This window comes from Primulina eburnea, chromosome 17 (assembly GCF_022965805.1).
Source record: "Primulina eburnea isolate SZY01 chromosome 17, ASM2296580v1, whole genome shotgun sequence".
NCBI classification, from domain to species: Eukaryota; Viridiplantae; Streptophyta; class Magnoliopsida; order Lamiales; family Gesneriaceae; genus Primulina; species Primulina eburnea.
Genome location: NC_133117.1, coordinates 5,023,403 through 5,039,863, shown reverse-complemented (window position 1 = coordinate 5,039,863; position 16,461 = coordinate 5,023,403). Strand labels below are relative to the sequence as shown.

The following is a 16,461-nucleotide window of genomic DNA, read 5'->3' as shown; positions in this document are numbered from 1 at the left end:
GCTTAGATCGTCACATATATACCCATGTAGTCAACAAAGGTTTCCCAAAAAAAAAAAAAAACAAAAAGAGGTCTGGCCAACCTCGCGGGATAGCCGGCATGACAGACACTATAAGAGGTCAACGACGACATAAGTCCCGGGATACCTCACCACCCTTAATGGGGGTTTAGGACTTCCCCTTGAGACAACATATTGGGAGATTGATCCCCTCCCAAGTATAAAATAAGAATCGCGTTAACATAACATACGAAGCTCCCGCGTAAACAAATCCAGCGAATATATAGAATGAAGAGCGTTAATTCCCAAACAACTATCCAGTACATATGGAAGTACCAAAAACAGAAACAAATAGAGTAACTACAATAGTAACGAATGACAATCAAATATAAAGAATGACGCTAAGTGCGGCGTAATACTATGTTTCTTCTTCAGCAGCCTGAAGATCCAATGCCTCTATCATCTCGGCATCGCCCAACGGGATATCGTCAATGGAGATTCTACTTATCTCCAAGACGCTAGGCTCGATCATCATCACTACCTCTTCTGGCACACGTCCAGTCTTCCTCAACTGATCTCGGCAGTCCAACACCACGTCATCATGAATTGTCATGGCCTGATCAAGAACGTCATCGCGAAAGGCAGCAGACGCTTTGAAAGTCCGAACACTTTTTTCCTCAACATTCTTCAGAAAAGTTTTGCCTGCCTCAAACTCAAGAAACTGGCCACCAGTCTTCAACTCTGCAGAATGTTTCTCTTCAAGGATTGCAAGATCTTTTACTTTGTCAGCAAGTTTTCTCTGCACTTGAAGAAGTTCCGCACTGATTTCATTCTTCTCCTCGAAAAGACGGCAATTCTCCTCCTTCACCCGAGAAACCTCTTCTCGCCACTTCTCTTGATCGTTCCGCAACTTTTCCTCCCGAACTCGCACAGCACATGCTAATGACAAACCCTGCGATAAGTAGAATAAACAATTAGCACACCGACAAAATCAATAAGATGCTAACATAATCAACGCACTACCTGACACGAGTTCCACGCAAGGGAGTGCGCAAATGAGTCTGTAGGCAACGACACCAAATGGACCATGTCATGGTCCCCCACAATGCTCCGTCCCTTCTTCCACCCAATCTCTGGGTCTTCTAAGTCCCAAAAAGAGTCAGCCTTGATTGACCCCATCTACGAAGATATGCTTAGCACGCAGAATCTTTGAAGACGTCCCATGATCATCCGCACGGACCCTCTTGACATTTTTTGATATCTCTTCAGCATCCTTCTTTTGCGCCACCTCATGACCTCGTTTTTTATCCTCTTTTCCTCCATTCGAATTTTGAGCCTCCAAAACTCTGTTTGACGGAGAAAAGTTATTTTTCTTTGGCGCGTTAGACTCAGGCCCACGATAATGCTCGGAGCGGCTTCGAGGGAACCCTCTTCGGATGATCTCACGAGATTCTAAAGCCGCACGACTTGTAGGTGCTCGGCTATTCCCCGCAATCGGGGAGCGCCTCCCTACAACGGCCTTGCGAGCCCGGATCGCTGCCAAGTCGAACTTGTTGCCTGCAAATAGACAATGGGTCAGAGATGTCAGATAACAAGATTTAAAACAACAAATTATAATGCGAACAAAGAAAAGAAAGGCCAAGGAGAAACATCAAGCAATGAATAATTAAATAAATAAGTTTATATATATATATATATATATATAAAAATATATATATATGTATATATATACCAGCGCTATTTAAACTCCCAATATTAAAAACTCTTCAAAGAGACCTAAGTCTCGGCACTGAAGTTGCAGTGCATGGTGAGTTTCTGTCATTGCAATTTTCCGGAGTCCCGAGCTCCAAACCGCAGGTATTCCCCACCCGCAGTCCTTGACATAGAAAAATTGGGATTTCCAGGAACTCTTTGGGGAAGGAATTCGGGACAAAAATTTACATTTAGGTCGAGGTTGAAAGTAGATAAATGAATCCGGTTTACTCCTGCGTCCCGAGAAAAGTGAGTGGAACAATTCTACACTTGGAGGCATTTGAATTTCCTTTACCTTATGGCAAAAGGCCGTAAAGACTATAAGGGCATTCGGGGATAGTTGACTAAAGCTAATACCGAAACTGTCGATCAAGTTCACTAACAGAGTTTGTGGAGGAAACACCAAACCGTTGCTAAAATGTTCAAGAAAAATAGTGAAATAACCCGGCGGTGGGTTATGACAATTATGTTTAGGCCCCGGAACCTTAAGGTCGCACTCCGATGATATCCTAAGCACTTCACGCAAACTCTCAAGATCTTGACTAGTCAGAGCATCGCCCAACTCGTCACCCAAAAGTTCACTCGGTTCGTGGTCATCCTCCAATAAAGGACTCTTTAATGGTCTTTTGGAAAGTCCACATGGGGCTAAAGATCGAGTCTCAGGATTAATCCCAACGCATGACCCACCGAGGGGTTGAGAAGTATCCGACTCTGAAAGGTAATAATCAGAATCGTCACTCTCGCTAGAGCCACTTAGGGACATTTGGCTACGCCTACGGTTAGCCATCAACAGAGAGTACTCTTTTCCACGAGGAACAGAACCTGCAGAAATATTTTGGTAAAATAATTTATCAAAAACTCCGACACACAACATCCAAGTACTCAGATCCAAAATGTGATTATATATGTATTTATATTCGTAATTTGAAAATTTGTTCCCCAAATATAGCACACGTGTGCTTTTTTTTATCACTCAAACGTCACTGCATCCATCGCACAGCAGCACATAAGATTTCTGAATTCATCCCTGGATATTTAGAGACCGTGGTAAAAATTGGAATTGGACGCCCTTAATTTTGGTGGAGGATCTCGGGCTCCCCTTTTCAATTCTGAGTGGATGCCTCCCCTGCGCCACCCTGCCGCAGCCGTGGGTTCGAGTAACGGTTCGGCACAAGGAGGATATGTGCCACCGGAGGTGATCGTTGACCCGGATTTGAAGGGATTCTCGCTGGGCTTGAATAGCTGGCCTCCCGCATCACTCGGCGGACACTGGGATCAGCGAGTATGGATATAATCAGTTGCTCCAGCTCCGTTTTCACGCCGAGAAGCTGCCGCTGCTGCTCGGGGCAGCCGCGCCGTTGATTGGCTTGAGCTTTCTAGAATGCCTCCATGAGAGCGTTGGAAATCGGCAGTTCCGTCGCTTGAGCCGACACGTTTTGGGTCTCCTCCATCGGTCATTTAGAGCAGTCCATTCTTCGCGACTCGGCTCTCGGGCGGGCTAAGACACCTGGCCGTGCGTGTAGAGCAAGCACAGAGTCGAGTGCGAGCTAGTAAATATGATGATCGCCACTCCATGCTCCCTGCCCGATGCATGTTTTCGCTTGGATGCGGTCAGAAATCAGAGCGCAAATTGGTGGTGTAAGAAACTCCCGATGGATTACAAATCTGGAACGGGGAAATGTTTTCTTTCCATCACGTCGGAACACCATTAGTTCTCCTGAAATTGAAGTGGGCAGCTCCCTCTTTGGTTGCAACGCACGTGGCCACGTATGCTTTGTTGTGGTGTGAGCAATCACTCAAATCATATTCAAACATAAGCATTAAAGAGGAGCAGTAGCACTTATTAGAATCGTACAACAATAATAGTAAAAAAAAAAAAAAGGAGCAGGCACAAGAGAAATCAGTAAAGACAAAGTGAAAAGTAGTGCAAATACTTACTCATTTCAAGTGATTTGGACGTTAGCTACCCCTTTTCCACTTTCTTCTTTATTTTTTCTATCAACTAAAAGTACACGTATATATATAGCCGCGAATGCTGAAAATTGTTGAGATAAAATCTCGGGAAAGCTGCGTGCCTTGCTCAATTCGAGGGATTATTTGGTTACGAGGAAATCTCCTTCCCGTCAATCGGCTGTACAAGCGCACCGAAGTTAGTATCACATTTTTCTTGAGATTAACGATAATCAATAATATAAGAGAATATTAAAATGCTATTGAAATAAAAAAAATATATATAGCAAAAACAAAGAGCAAAGTTCTTTCAAAATTATTTTTCGTGTATACAATTTACTCTCGATCACTTCACCTAATTATAAGTGTCCGAGAGTGGGGGGCTTATGATAGGTAATGTCCTATTTAATTTTTGGTGATAGTCCAATTAGTAATTATATTAGTTGGCCCATTCAATGTTAAAGCCCAAATTCCTTGTAAAGGCCCAAGCCCACTAGGCACTCTCGAAATTCCTATAAATAGAGGATGTCTCTCATTATTCAAGGTATGCTCTCATTTTTCCTCTAAAGCTCTTGAGTTCTCTGAGTTTTCTCTGAATTGTTTACTGACTTGAGCGTCGGAGTGCCTACGCCGGGAATCCTCCCGGCGCTTCCTGACGAGTGTTCGTGACGCAGGTGACACCCAGCAATTAATCGTGCATTGTCTACGTGGATCCGTTTACCAGCCAGGCGAGCTCGTTTACGGGCCAAGTGGACAAGTTTGTTAACCAGTCAGATTTCGCGTGTGCAGTCTACGCGACTCATTTATTTTAGCTGCATCAATCCTAAAATAAATACTTTTCAGTATTTTCCATATACTGCAAGAATCAAACCAGATTGTATTCAGAAGAAGATGGAGAAAAGATTATCGGGGGCAACTTTACAAGGAGACTTGGAATTATTGCGGCAAGTCTTGGAAGAAGATTCTTTGATATTGAACAGGATCATTGTCTTATGTATCTCAGAAATGCGCCTCCACATTGTGTCAACGTTGGGTCAACTAAACTTGGTGAAATAATTACTGATCAAGAATTCGGAGCTAGCATCAGAACTGGACTCGAGCGGATGCTCGACGCTGCACATTGCGGGGCTAAGGGGCACATGGCCTCGTGCTGATGCTCAGTGATGATGTCCGGAAAGATTGGGCAATCTATTGAGTAGATTTGTGTTTGTGTATTTTATTTGTGAAGATTTTTGACATGATAGGATGACTTTGACCTGATTGGATGAGAATTGGGTGGTTTACCTGTTGGGATGAGCACGAATGACCTGACCTGATGGGATGAGCACGAGTTAGATGATTTGCACACTCGACGAGTATGTCAGTGGGGAGCAGAAAGGGTTTTCAACATGAATACTATGATGCTCAAGCCAGTACAAGTTCATTAAATAGAGAGAGAATTTACTGAATGCAATAGAATACTATATCTCATCTGACAAATGAATGAGCAAACCTAGGTATTTATAGTGGAAAGATGACCTCGATTATAATGCATATACATTGTTCCTAACTAGACATCTGTTCACGCCCTGTCCTCTAACAACTACATATGTCATGTCCTTTGTCAGTAGGCATGACAACTCATACCGTTTTGGTCTTTTCGTAGACACTTATTGTTATGCCAAATGATTTCGAGACATGACCCATATTGGTGGGCTCATACCCTTGCGATTGGCTCAAGTGGGAAGGAACCTGATCTGGAAAGATTTTTCCTAGTGATTAACTGAGATGAACCTTGGTCGGGCGAGATGATCTTTGGCTAACTTTTACCCGGACTACTCAGTTTCCTGGGAGCAACTTGGAATCCGGACCGGTTAATTTTTCCCCTTCCTGCCCTAGTCCAAAAATGTCCCGGGTCCTTCCGGTGGTATCACCACTCCCCTCTCAAATAATCGGTCTAGAGTCTTACTCGATGTCTTGAGTGACTAGACTTGGCCTAGGGCGAGAAAATAACCAAATCTCGAATTTGTAGTCGAGCTAGGGCTGACGTTACCATGACGTAAGCAACGTCAGCCCTAGCAGTCAAAAGACAGTGCCTGTCAGATGTTTCTTCACTTTCCCGACCCAACGTTCCATTTTCCCAGGTGACCCAGTTCAACTCTGGAGACGTATCACACCCGTCCATTCCATTCACGATCAACAATCCAGTTTATTCCTTCGACGCCAACAAATACTAACCGCCTTACTTCATTTCTCACTTTCCCAAATTTCGAACTCTCTCCTCTCACTCTCGCAACTTCTAAGCTTCCATCGTACTGCTTCCGACGAACTTTGCACTTCCGTCCATCGCAACTCCGACTTCTCTTCTACTTCTCGTAAGTTTTCTATTTTTAATCATGTCTGCTTTTTCTGCTTCTTCTACCTCTAGAGCCAATGCTCGTGGCTTAGTCGGTCATGAGCCCGAGGCATCGCGCTCTGATTCCACTATTTCAACTTCTCCTCTCGCCAACAAAAAAGCCAACCCTTGCCACCCCTTCTAAAAAATGTGTTCGGGTTACCTCTTCTCAAATCAACACTACCACCAAAAAAGCCCAAAGTTTCATAGCAAACTGTCAGGCCCTCTAATAACCAGGAGAAAGGCAAGGGAAAGCAGAAGATGATCGATGATCTCGAGGTTGAGAACCCAGGTGTTGCGTGGTACTCCACACTGCCTAGCACCCTTCGACCCAGATCGAAAGATGACCTCCGGGCTGTTGGGTCTATTCCTTTCACCTACTCCCTCATTGTTCTCGGTCGGCCCCTTAATGGCTTTTACACTTTTTTTTCGGGACAATTTAAAAGTGATCTCCGATTCCCCATTCTTTCTTTCTACATCGAGGTGAACTATTTCTTCGGGTTACCCTAAATCAGTTTCACCTCAATTCTTTCCTTATAAAGGCCTCGGCCTTTGTTCTTTTTTAAGAACCTCCTCCTTATTAACCCTCTCATACTCCACTACAACATTACATGTCACTTCAATGATAACGAGTTCTCTCTTACTGCCCGGACCCACAACAAATTCTTTGATGAAATCCCTTTTTCTATAAAGGGATGGTGAGGTTGGTATTTCTTCATTAGCCTTCCCTCCTCACTCAACTGCTCGACAACATTTCTTCATGTCCTTCCTACCTAGCTAGGGCTTGCTCTGGCTTACCAAGAGCTCATGGAAGGGCAAATATTCAAATACTCTGCTTTGATCTCGAACAAGAATTTGATCGACTGTGGATTGAGTCATCGGGCTAAGTATCCTCTGGAACAGGCGATCGACGAGTTTGACGTCTCGACTGCTGAGCTCGGTACACTCTTCTTTTGTGTTTTTTCTACCTTTCATTACCAACGTCTTGCGTTTTTTTAACACTTATTTTTGCTCCTATTTTAGCTTCTCCAGATATGAAAGACGCCTTTGCCAAGAGACGGACAATTATCAAAGCAGCCGAAAAGGAAAAGCGGATGCTAGAGAGAAAAGAACCATGGCAAAGAGGGCGTTCGATCCGAGACATCGATGAGAGATTTGTTGTAGGGGCCCGAGAGCAGGCCAGTGTTACCGCTACTGCCCGAGTTGGGGATAGATAGCTCGGATATCAGCGCCTCTCAACCACTAGAAAATGAAAGTTGTCACTGACCCTGAGATGGTCCACTTGAGTGACACCGAGGAGGGGGAGATTGGTCACATACCCTTTGGGCCTTCTGAAGTGCATGGAAACACTTTTTGGACGGGGTTTCTCCAACCCGGGTGATAAAAAGCCTAGTGTCCCGACCGAGATGGCTCATCTAAAGTGGCTGGATTCAAACCACTAGCTCTTCGAGGGTGTTTCCTGGGTTCTGTCAATAAGTGTCTAATTCTTGTCTTCTATCCATTTTCTTCCTGGCATTTCTTCTAACTCTCTCCTGGTCTATGCACAGTCAACAGCTGATGGTGTCATCCTACGAGGATTTTTGCCAAAGTGGCCAAGCAGGAAGCAGCTCGAGCCCGTGCTGCTGTTGAGCTCCTCACCCAGTTGAAAGGTGATACGGAAAGAGCCTGATTGGTACACGAAGATGTTGTAACCGGGCTAAGGACATCCTAGGAAATGACCTACCAGTAGCTGGGGGTGGCCCAATCGGAGTTGAAACTAGCTCGAGGGGAGACAGAGGCTGCTTGTGCTCGGGCGGAGGAATTTAAGGCCAACTATGAGGTGTCGGAGGCAAGAGCCCAGTCTATGGTCGAGGAGGTGAATGCTGTCAAGACCAGGACCGAGGAGGAATGGTGGGTCAACTTTCTCTTGTTTAAGAGTTCAAGCAGGCTGTAGACGACAAGGCCTTCTCCTAATTTCAGATCGGCTTCCAAAAGTACCTGAGAGCATTTTGAGAAAGCCAGCCCCCATCCTGGAGACGGTGAGAATTCCCAATCTTGACAAGGTGGTTGACTCTCTCCCCACTGAGGCTAAGGAAGGCCAGGGTGAGAAAGACGACGAAGAGAATGAGCTAGTCACGAAGACACAATAGAATAGCTTTTTCAATTCACGCATCGTACTCTTCCCATGTACCACTTTTATAAATGAAATAATCTTCTATTCATGTCTTTGTCTTTTGTGATCTGATTGAACCGGACAATTTAGAACATACTATTTACAATGAAAAATATTCTGAGTTCTAAGAAATGATCGGGCTTATGATAATCAAGATACCCGGCTTCTATTCAAACTCGAACCTGGCTGAATACTTAAACACCTTTAAAAGCCCTTAAAAGCTATAAAAATCTAAGTGTTGGGAGGTAATTAGACTCTATAAGTTAACAGTAATAGCACCCTGGTCCTAAGTTTATAACGAATAACGGAAAAATACGAGAATAAAATGCTTAAGCCGAGTTAAAATAAGATAATGTTAGCGCCTCATGCTTTCCAGGCTTTAGATATGGTGCCTCTCGAGGTTAAGATATGGTGCCAGAGCCTCATGCCTCCCGGGCTTAAGATAAGGTACCGGGATCTCATGCCTCTCGGGATTTAGATACGTTGTTGGGGCTTCATGCCTCCCGTGCTTAAGATAAAGTGTCGAGGTCTCATGCCTCCCAGAACTAAGATAAGATGCATGTGCCTCAATCCTCCCAGGCTTTAAATAAGGTGTCAGAGCCTCATGCCTCTTGGGATTTAGATAAGGTGTCGAGACATTATGACTCTCGGGCTTAAGATAAGGTGCCGATCTCTCATGCCTCCCGGACTTTTAACTTTCCTACATCTTTTGTTGGGTTAGTTTTCTTGAAAACCAAATCACTAACCTGGAAATCTTGAATCCGAATTCATTTAAGGTAGAGTGAGATTTCTTATTTGAGTCGAATTAAGTGACGAATATAGTTGTACGCTACTAAGTGCATAGCCAAATGCCCTTTTATGCCAATCCAAAAATAGCTGCCGAAATTCAGAACTCAGATGAAGAGCCATAGATAAAATCGGAGTTTTGAGGTGGTCTGGCTTATTTTGAATGAAACCATAGCTACATCGATAGATTTGGTTTCTAATAAGCGACGCTAATGATGATGTCCATGTATATTGGATGAGCTTAGTGGGCAATCTAGCTGGCAAAAAGGTGTACTTTCACTATGAAGATTTTTTACCCAATGAGATGAGTCTGGCATGACCTGATGGGATGAGATCAGGTAGCCTAGCATGGTGGGATGAGCTCGGGTGGCCTTACCTGATGGGATAAGGTCGGATCAGAAGATCTGTACACACTCAGCAAAAAATGTCGGTGGGGGCACCAGAAGGGTTTCTGGTGTGGCCACTCCAACACTCAAGTGAGTGCAGGTTTGTTATGGGCCCAGATACATTAGGCCCAAATACAGTAAGCCCAATACCTGCAGTAACAAGCCCAGGGACTGAAGCAACCAATAAACAAGGGCCCAAGATTATCAACGTATATTTTAGAAGAAGGAAGGGAGAAACCGGAGAGAGAATTGTATAAAAAGAGAGGGAAGAAATAGATAGGGGTATTCAGTTATAAACTAAGAGAGAGAGAGAGAGTGAGATTCCCTAACAGCTTGTTAGTGGAGAGAGTTGTAACCGGAAGTGGTTATTTCAATTTTATATCCTATTTTGTATTCTCTTAATCGGACCCCTAACAAGGTTCAGCAAGTGGAGAGAAAATTTATTGAATGCAGTATAATATAATATCTCATCTGTCAAATGAATGAGCAAACCTGGATATTTATAGAGAAAAAGATGACATCGATTATGGTACATTGACACTATTCTTGATTAGAAATCTTCACATGTCATATCCTCTGACAACTGCTCATGCCCTATCTTTTTTCAATAGACACGGCAACTCGTATTGTTTTGGCCTTATCATGGACACTAATTATCATGCTAATGATTTCGAGGTATGACTCATACTGGTGGGTCCATCCCCTTGCGATCGGCCCAAGTAGAAAGGAAACTGATATGGAATGATCTTTGCGTGTGATTAAGTGAGATAAACTTTGGTCGAGTGACCTAAACATTGGTCGGGCGAGATGACCCCTGGCTAATTTTTACTCAGGCTCTACTCAGTTTCCTGGAAGCAACTTGGAATCTGGACCGATTAAGTTTTCTCCTTCCCGCTCAAGTCCAAAATGACCCGGATCCTTCCATATATATTATAATTATAATTATAATTTGTTTTTGTTAAAAAATAATAAAAATATTATATTATATATACCCGGGTATTAATATAACATTAGCTTTATATTAATTATTTTTGTATGATAATAGTATTCGAATAAATTATTTATAATATTTTGTTATTTCTTATATGATGTTCAGTTTGCTACTTTTTATCTTTACTATTTTTCTTATCGTGCTCTTAAGAATTTGATAAAGAGTTGGTCTCATGTGAGACAGTCTCACGGCTTTTAATCTGTGAGACGGGTCAACCCTACTCATATTCACTACAAAAGTGATACTCTTAGCATAAAAAATAATACTTTTTCATGGATAACTCAAATAAGAGATCCGTCTCACGAATACGACATGTGAGACCGTCTCACACAAGTTTTTGCCTTTGATAAATGAGCATAATTTTATCGAAATAATTCAAATTTAAAAAAAAAAAAATATATATGTGGTATTAAAATATTTGAGTAAGGTATGATATTCAGTCCTCCGATGGATATGAGATAGGAATGAAAGTTGAATACAAGACGGAATGGGGACGGGGATAGGGATGGTTATGGGGTGAATACAATAAATAAGGATGAGAACGGAGGCATAACCGCATAAAATCATACCCGAACTTGACTCATTGTCGTCCCTACGGTAAATGGATTAGAAATAAATGTTCTAAACTGGATCGACACCAATGAATGTTTTGAGGCAAAGTCTCCGAACCTCAGAGATATGGACATCGAACATGCATTCATTAAGGCGGGAGCTTTGAGTTTTAAGGATTTGAATTTGATCACTGATGAATAGATACCAGAAAAAGTGAGGCAAATGACAAGAAAACCGTCTTCCGAACAAAGCAATGCAATAAACCAGTTGCAAAGCATAAGAACATGGACTGGCTCGGAAGGAAGAGAAGTGCATTAATGGTGGTGGCATCTTTAATCGCAACAGTAGCCTTTCAAGCCGGACCAACCCCACCAGGGGGCTTTTGGCAACACGACTATGTGGCAGACGATAATGGAAATCCAGTAAAAGAACCTCACTCTGGGGGGGCAATCTGTGATGGCTTATAAAGAACCCCGAACATATGGCATGTTCATGATATTGAACACTATAGCTTTTCTTGCATCCATGAGTATAATCCTCCTCTTTTTTAGCGAGCTTCCCATGAAAAGGAGACATTGGATGTGGTTCAAATGGTGATAATGTGGGACGCCATCACCGCTCAAGTGGGGACGGGGTGTACTTTGTGATCCTTAGGTACATGTCCCAGGTTACATCGATGGTACTTTGCGTATGGTTACCGAAATATCTGTATTGACCTGGTTGACACTCATGGTTGTGGTTTTTGTAGGAAACGTTGTTCGTTTGAATTTGTGGGTTCTAAGAAAGTATGGATTCATCAGAGAAAAGGAGACACGTTCTGCAAGTGTTGCGGATGATCAAGATGAGAATGATGCTTGACTAAGATGCTTCTGTTGGATCTTTGAATGGATTTATCCAAATTTCGATTTGTGGGATTATGGGAATTTGGTCTGCACACTACATTATGTGGGCAACGTTTTTTTATTTAGTAGAATACATCAAAATAACATGTACAGCTTAGTTTAGATCACAACCTAAAACCAACCATACGCCATAACTTCATCTTTCTTCCAATCCTAGCGTAATCTCACAGTTCTATCAAGAGAAAACAACATTCGGATTGCGAATTTGTCGCTTTTGTGCCACGTGTTCTTTCCATCTGGCTCCGGTTCCTTGAACAGGAGAAGAGACACTCCATAATGCATCTCCAGGCTGAGCTGTTGCTTTTGTCGTAGGTGCAGCAGAGCTAGAAGATTTGGCGACAGTTTTTGACTTCAGCGTCTGGTGCTTGTTCTTCTTCCCCATTCCATTGGCAAGCAACCAACGGGACCCTGACTGTTGCTGATTTGTCGAACCCCATAACTTCTTTTTACCAGGCTCGGTCTTTAAACCCGCCACATGCACTTCAGTGATCTTGAATTGGGGTATGAGTTCTTCAGAAATGGTGTCCTCTTTAGGCTGTTCAAGAATGTCTTCCTTCTTGCCAACCTTGGTCTCTTCTTCTTCAATGGAGTGTCTTGGTACGGAAACCGTGCTATAGATTTTAGGCTTTGGTGGGACTAACAGCCTCTCCACTTGAATGAGAGCGAGCATTGGAGTGCCGACAGGCTCATAGTCTCGTAGAGGATCACGTAGCTGTACCATCAATGCAACGGTAAAATTATTTCCCAACAAACCATACTTCCTACCCTTGCCACGCCTCTTCTCTCCCTTAGATCGTCCCCGAAACATGTCCAGTGAAGAAGCATGATGGGCTGCTAGTATTTTAGAGGTTCGCTCACTAAAAAGATCATCATCATCGATTTCACCAGAATCCAACTTCATCCACTCGTCAAGTGTAAGCGCCAGACCCATTAATCCATCAACAGCTTCACCACTATCTTTAACATCCAGTAATTTCAATCCACCAGTACCATCAAGACCTATGGAGCCATCGGCATGGACTGTTTTTCCCTTCAGGGCCGAAAATTCACGTATAGATTGTGAGCTAATATTTGAAGGTGCATCTTCATCTGATAAACCAGATTGTATGCGCAAACCTTCAATCGAAAGGGCTTCAATTTTATCCATAGCCAAAGGAGCAAGGTCCTCCAAAGATACATACTCTGCATCACCGCTGACAGAATCAAGTATGTTTGATTTCCGGCCAGAGGATATACCTTTTACACTCTTTTGCTCATTCGGTATATATTGCATAATTTCAGATTCATGTTGTGGTAAACCACCTTGTCTGAAACAAAAAAAAATGCATAATTTAACAACTAAGCTACTAAAGTACTAGTTATGGGGTAAGTAATACATTATACATGGAAAGAAACTGTCACCGGAAATGCCAAAATAATGACCAAAAACAAACCTCTCGGGACCATCCAGACTTGGAATAGCTTCCCATGCTATTTGTTGCATCGTCTTCCCAGTTATATCTTCCAAGGGCATCAATTTACTTGCCTGCATCGAGAGCTTCTCAATTCCAATAGATGCCAAACCCTGAAGTATTTCCATCACACCAGAACCCATTTCGGCAGGCACAACCACTGGACTAGACACCTGCATAATCAAGCCTCCTCCGGTTTTGGAATTCTGGAACAGTGTAGGATTCATAGAGCGCAAAAATCCACCATTTTTAGTCTGAAGAAAGGGACCCAAACCTTCAGCAACGGGAGGCAGCAGCTGAGGATCTTCGGGGAGTATGTCAATTGGACTGCCGAAACCTCCTGAGGCACTTGGTGGAGAATGTTGAAATGCCTTTTCATTAAAGCCCCACTCGCGCATCAAAGCTTCAGTCTCCAAATCCTCCAACCTTGATGCCTTCCTTTGATTTCTGAACACATCTGTTTCCACCATAGATATCTCCTCAAAGCCTTCACGCATCGATGAGTGATGGAGATCCTCAGATATGGTTCCCCAGATAGATTCTGAGTGAGCGTCAAAAAATTGTTCATTTGGATCATTGTCGATATTGAAGTTGAGTAAACCTCCATTGGCAAGAGAATCCTTCTCAAATTGCCGTAGTAAGCGTTCTCTTGGAGACTCGGGCTCGCTTTCAGAACTCAAACCAACTGGACTATGCTCTATACCCAACATGTCCAAGAAATCACTGGCCACCAATTTCGAAACATCATCCAAGCTAAGTGATTTTCCCTTCCTTCGTTCTCTACTGTTATCATAGGCATCCATGTTATTAGTTGGGTGAAAAGCATAGCTTTCATCTTCTTGAGAGTCAAATCCCTCATTTACCAAATCCGAGGCACAAATTAGTGCCGACTCCAATTCTTTCATCAGTGACTCTTTGGTGCATGTGTCACTCTCTGTCTCTTTATAGTTGCAGGTGCTCACGGATAGCTCATCTTTGTGAGAAATAATTCCTACAGCTGTGGGATGTAGGGGGGGATTCTCATCAATGGGGAATTCAGTAGTATTGACAGTTTCAAGACCTCCTCCAAGAACTTGAGTAACCTTTGACGAATCATCTTCATGTTTCACCTCTTCTTCAGCAAACTCTTCTACCCCTTTCTCTATGACAGAAAACTCATTTATTTCACACTCAGTATCAGAAATTTTCTCAGCAGCATCAGTAGTGGTAAATGGGCACATTTTATGATCATTGATGAATGAAGGATCAGGAGATAACTTATTTCCAACTAAAGCATCAGATATCTCTTCATCAAGTTTTTGATAAAGTATGTTAACTGAATCACACAATTCTGACCTTGACATCGGCAAAACCTCATGTAGATCCTTTATATCTTCTGAAGAACGGTTTGAAGAAGATGACCGGGACGGAAGACTTCTTGCATGTCGAATGCTAAGCTCGTCCATTTCATCAAATTGGCCCAGGCTTTTTGTTGCCCTACTATTCTGCTGCCAGCCTTGGATCTCAGGAACACAACTGTTGCTAGCTGGCCCAGTACCATTATTCCCAATTACAACATAACCGAAACTGACATTTACCATTGCACCTCTTGCTTTACCTGATAACTTGAAACTAGTTGTCCACTTCCCTGAGCTCTTCTCCTCTTCCAAGTCCTCCAATGTTAGAGGAAGCAGCCTAGTCAAATCGATTCGATGCTTCCCCAAATCAAGATCTGGGGCATCACACACAGAAGCATACAGCAAGAAATGCTTCGCCTCATACTTTGCCGAATGGTGGGGACCGCTCCTACTACCATAAACAGAGCAACAATGTGTCAACTGTTCCTCAAATTCAGCTACTCCTTGATGAACCCTAATAGGACGAGTCATCAGCTCATCATCCCGCCGCTTCCAATAAACAACAAGACAAACATCGTCAAAGAATGCTGGTAATCCCTCAATGGAGTGAACTATGAGCGAGAAACAACAATTGAACCGACGGTTTCGAACCTGAGTCAAGGCCTTTAGACCCTTCCAACTCCAAAGAGATCTCTTCTCTTTCTCAAACGAATCTTTACCATTATTCTTAACATCCGGCTTCACCCTTGAATCTGGCAAATTGGATTTTCCGACGGACTTGGATCGGCTACTGGCCGTGGAAGAGGCTAGCCTCTGCAGCTTTTTATCCACATGCAGGGCTTTATTTAACGTTTCAAGGTCACTTAGAAACTTTCCCCCGCTGGAATTCTCAAAAGCGCTCTTCCTATCATTGGCTTTGGACAACATTATCTTCTCAATAACTTCAAATTCAAACACAATTTTCCCAACACCGCAAATACTTCCAAAATCACCTGCCAAACAACAACCCCCCAAATTTAATCATCATTCACCAAAAACCCAAAAAATAGTCAGCAGCACCTGTTTCAGATCGAAAATGCTAAAATTTGCTTGCGTATGGGTAAAACTAAAAACAAAGCCAGCTCTTTGGATACCTTAAACTGGTGTTCGTTCGGGGAATTTGACTTCAGAAAACACATAGAAAACTCAAAACGAAAAATCTCGACATCAAGTCATAGGTTTTATCGCCCGGCTAGATTAAATTAATCCACAAACGCTAATTAAGGAACGCATTACAATTTCACATGCAAAAAACACCAAGAAATTCAAGATTATCAAGAAAAAAAATGGAAAGAGTGAAAAAATTAGGAATCTTACAAGAAGAACATACGCAATATCGGGCGATTCTTCCGCTCTCAAAATGTCTCTCTCCCCTTTAGCGTGACAGGATTGAATTCAAAAATTTAAGATGGATGGAATAAATCAATATTTTCAAATAGACCCCTCGATTATTCTATTGTGTCACTTTGACCACATGTTATTTATTGTATTTGGCACGAATAATGATTGTGATGGCCACTATAATTGATTTAAATTTAAACATGTTTTAATTTTTTAAATCAATTAAGAAATCTTTTTAAATAATACACACATGGTGTTTTTTACTTGAGTAGGTCTTTTGTGAGATGGTCTTACAAATTTTTATCTGTGAAACGGTTTCACGGATCTTTGTCTTTGAGACGAGCCAACCCTACCGATATTCACAATAAAAAGTAATATTTTTAGCATAAAAAGTAATATTTTTTTATGGATGACCCAAATAAGAGATCTGTCTTACAAAATACGACCCGTG

The 16,461-nt window shown here is 42.5% G+C and overlaps 2 protein-coding genes and 1 pseudogene across 4 annotated transcripts; 1 reads left to right on the top strand and 2 right to left on the bottom strand.

Annotated features, from left to right (window-relative positions):
• Positions 1–260: 260 nt before the first annotated feature.
• Positions 261–1,158, bottom strand: LOC140818429 (uncharacterized). Its single transcript, XM_073178381.1, has 2 exons — positions 1,021–1,158; positions 261–949 (listed from the first exon to the last, which is right to left on the bottom strand). The coding sequence occupies exons 1-2, from the start codon at positions 1,084–1,086 to the stop codon at positions 416–418; spliced, it is 600 nt and encodes a 199-aa protein (XP_073034482.1). The 5' UTR covers positions 1,087–1,158; the 3' UTR covers positions 261–415.
• Positions 1,159–4,545: 3,387 nt separating this feature from the next.
• Positions 4,546–11,869, top strand: LOC140818748 (uncharacterized; annotated as a pseudogene).
• Positions 11,870–11,884: 15 nt separating this feature from the next.
• On the bottom strand, positions 11,885–16,102 carry LOC140818428 (protein PLASTID MOVEMENT IMPAIRED 1-RELATED 1). Of its 3 annotated transcripts, none has more exons than XM_073178376.1 (3): positions 15,987–16,102; positions 13,276–15,622; positions 11,885–13,149 (listed from the first exon to the last, which is right to left on the bottom strand). In XM_073178376.1, the coding sequence occupies exons 2-3, from the start codon at positions 15,555–15,557 to the stop codon at positions 12,018–12,020; spliced, it is 3,414 nt and encodes a 1,137-aa protein (XP_073034477.1). In that variant the 5' UTR covers positions 15,558–15,622; positions 15,987–16,102; the 3' UTR covers positions 11,885–12,017. The 3 variants fall into 3 exon arrangements, with proteins under 3 accessions (XP_073034477.1, XP_073034478.1, XP_073034481.1); XM_073178377.1 differs by having other exon boundaries at positions 16,000–16,077; XM_073178380.1 differs by lacking the exon at positions 15,987–16,102 and adding an exon at positions 15,764–15,946.
• Between the last annotated feature and the right edge of the window lie 359 nt (positions 16,103–16,461).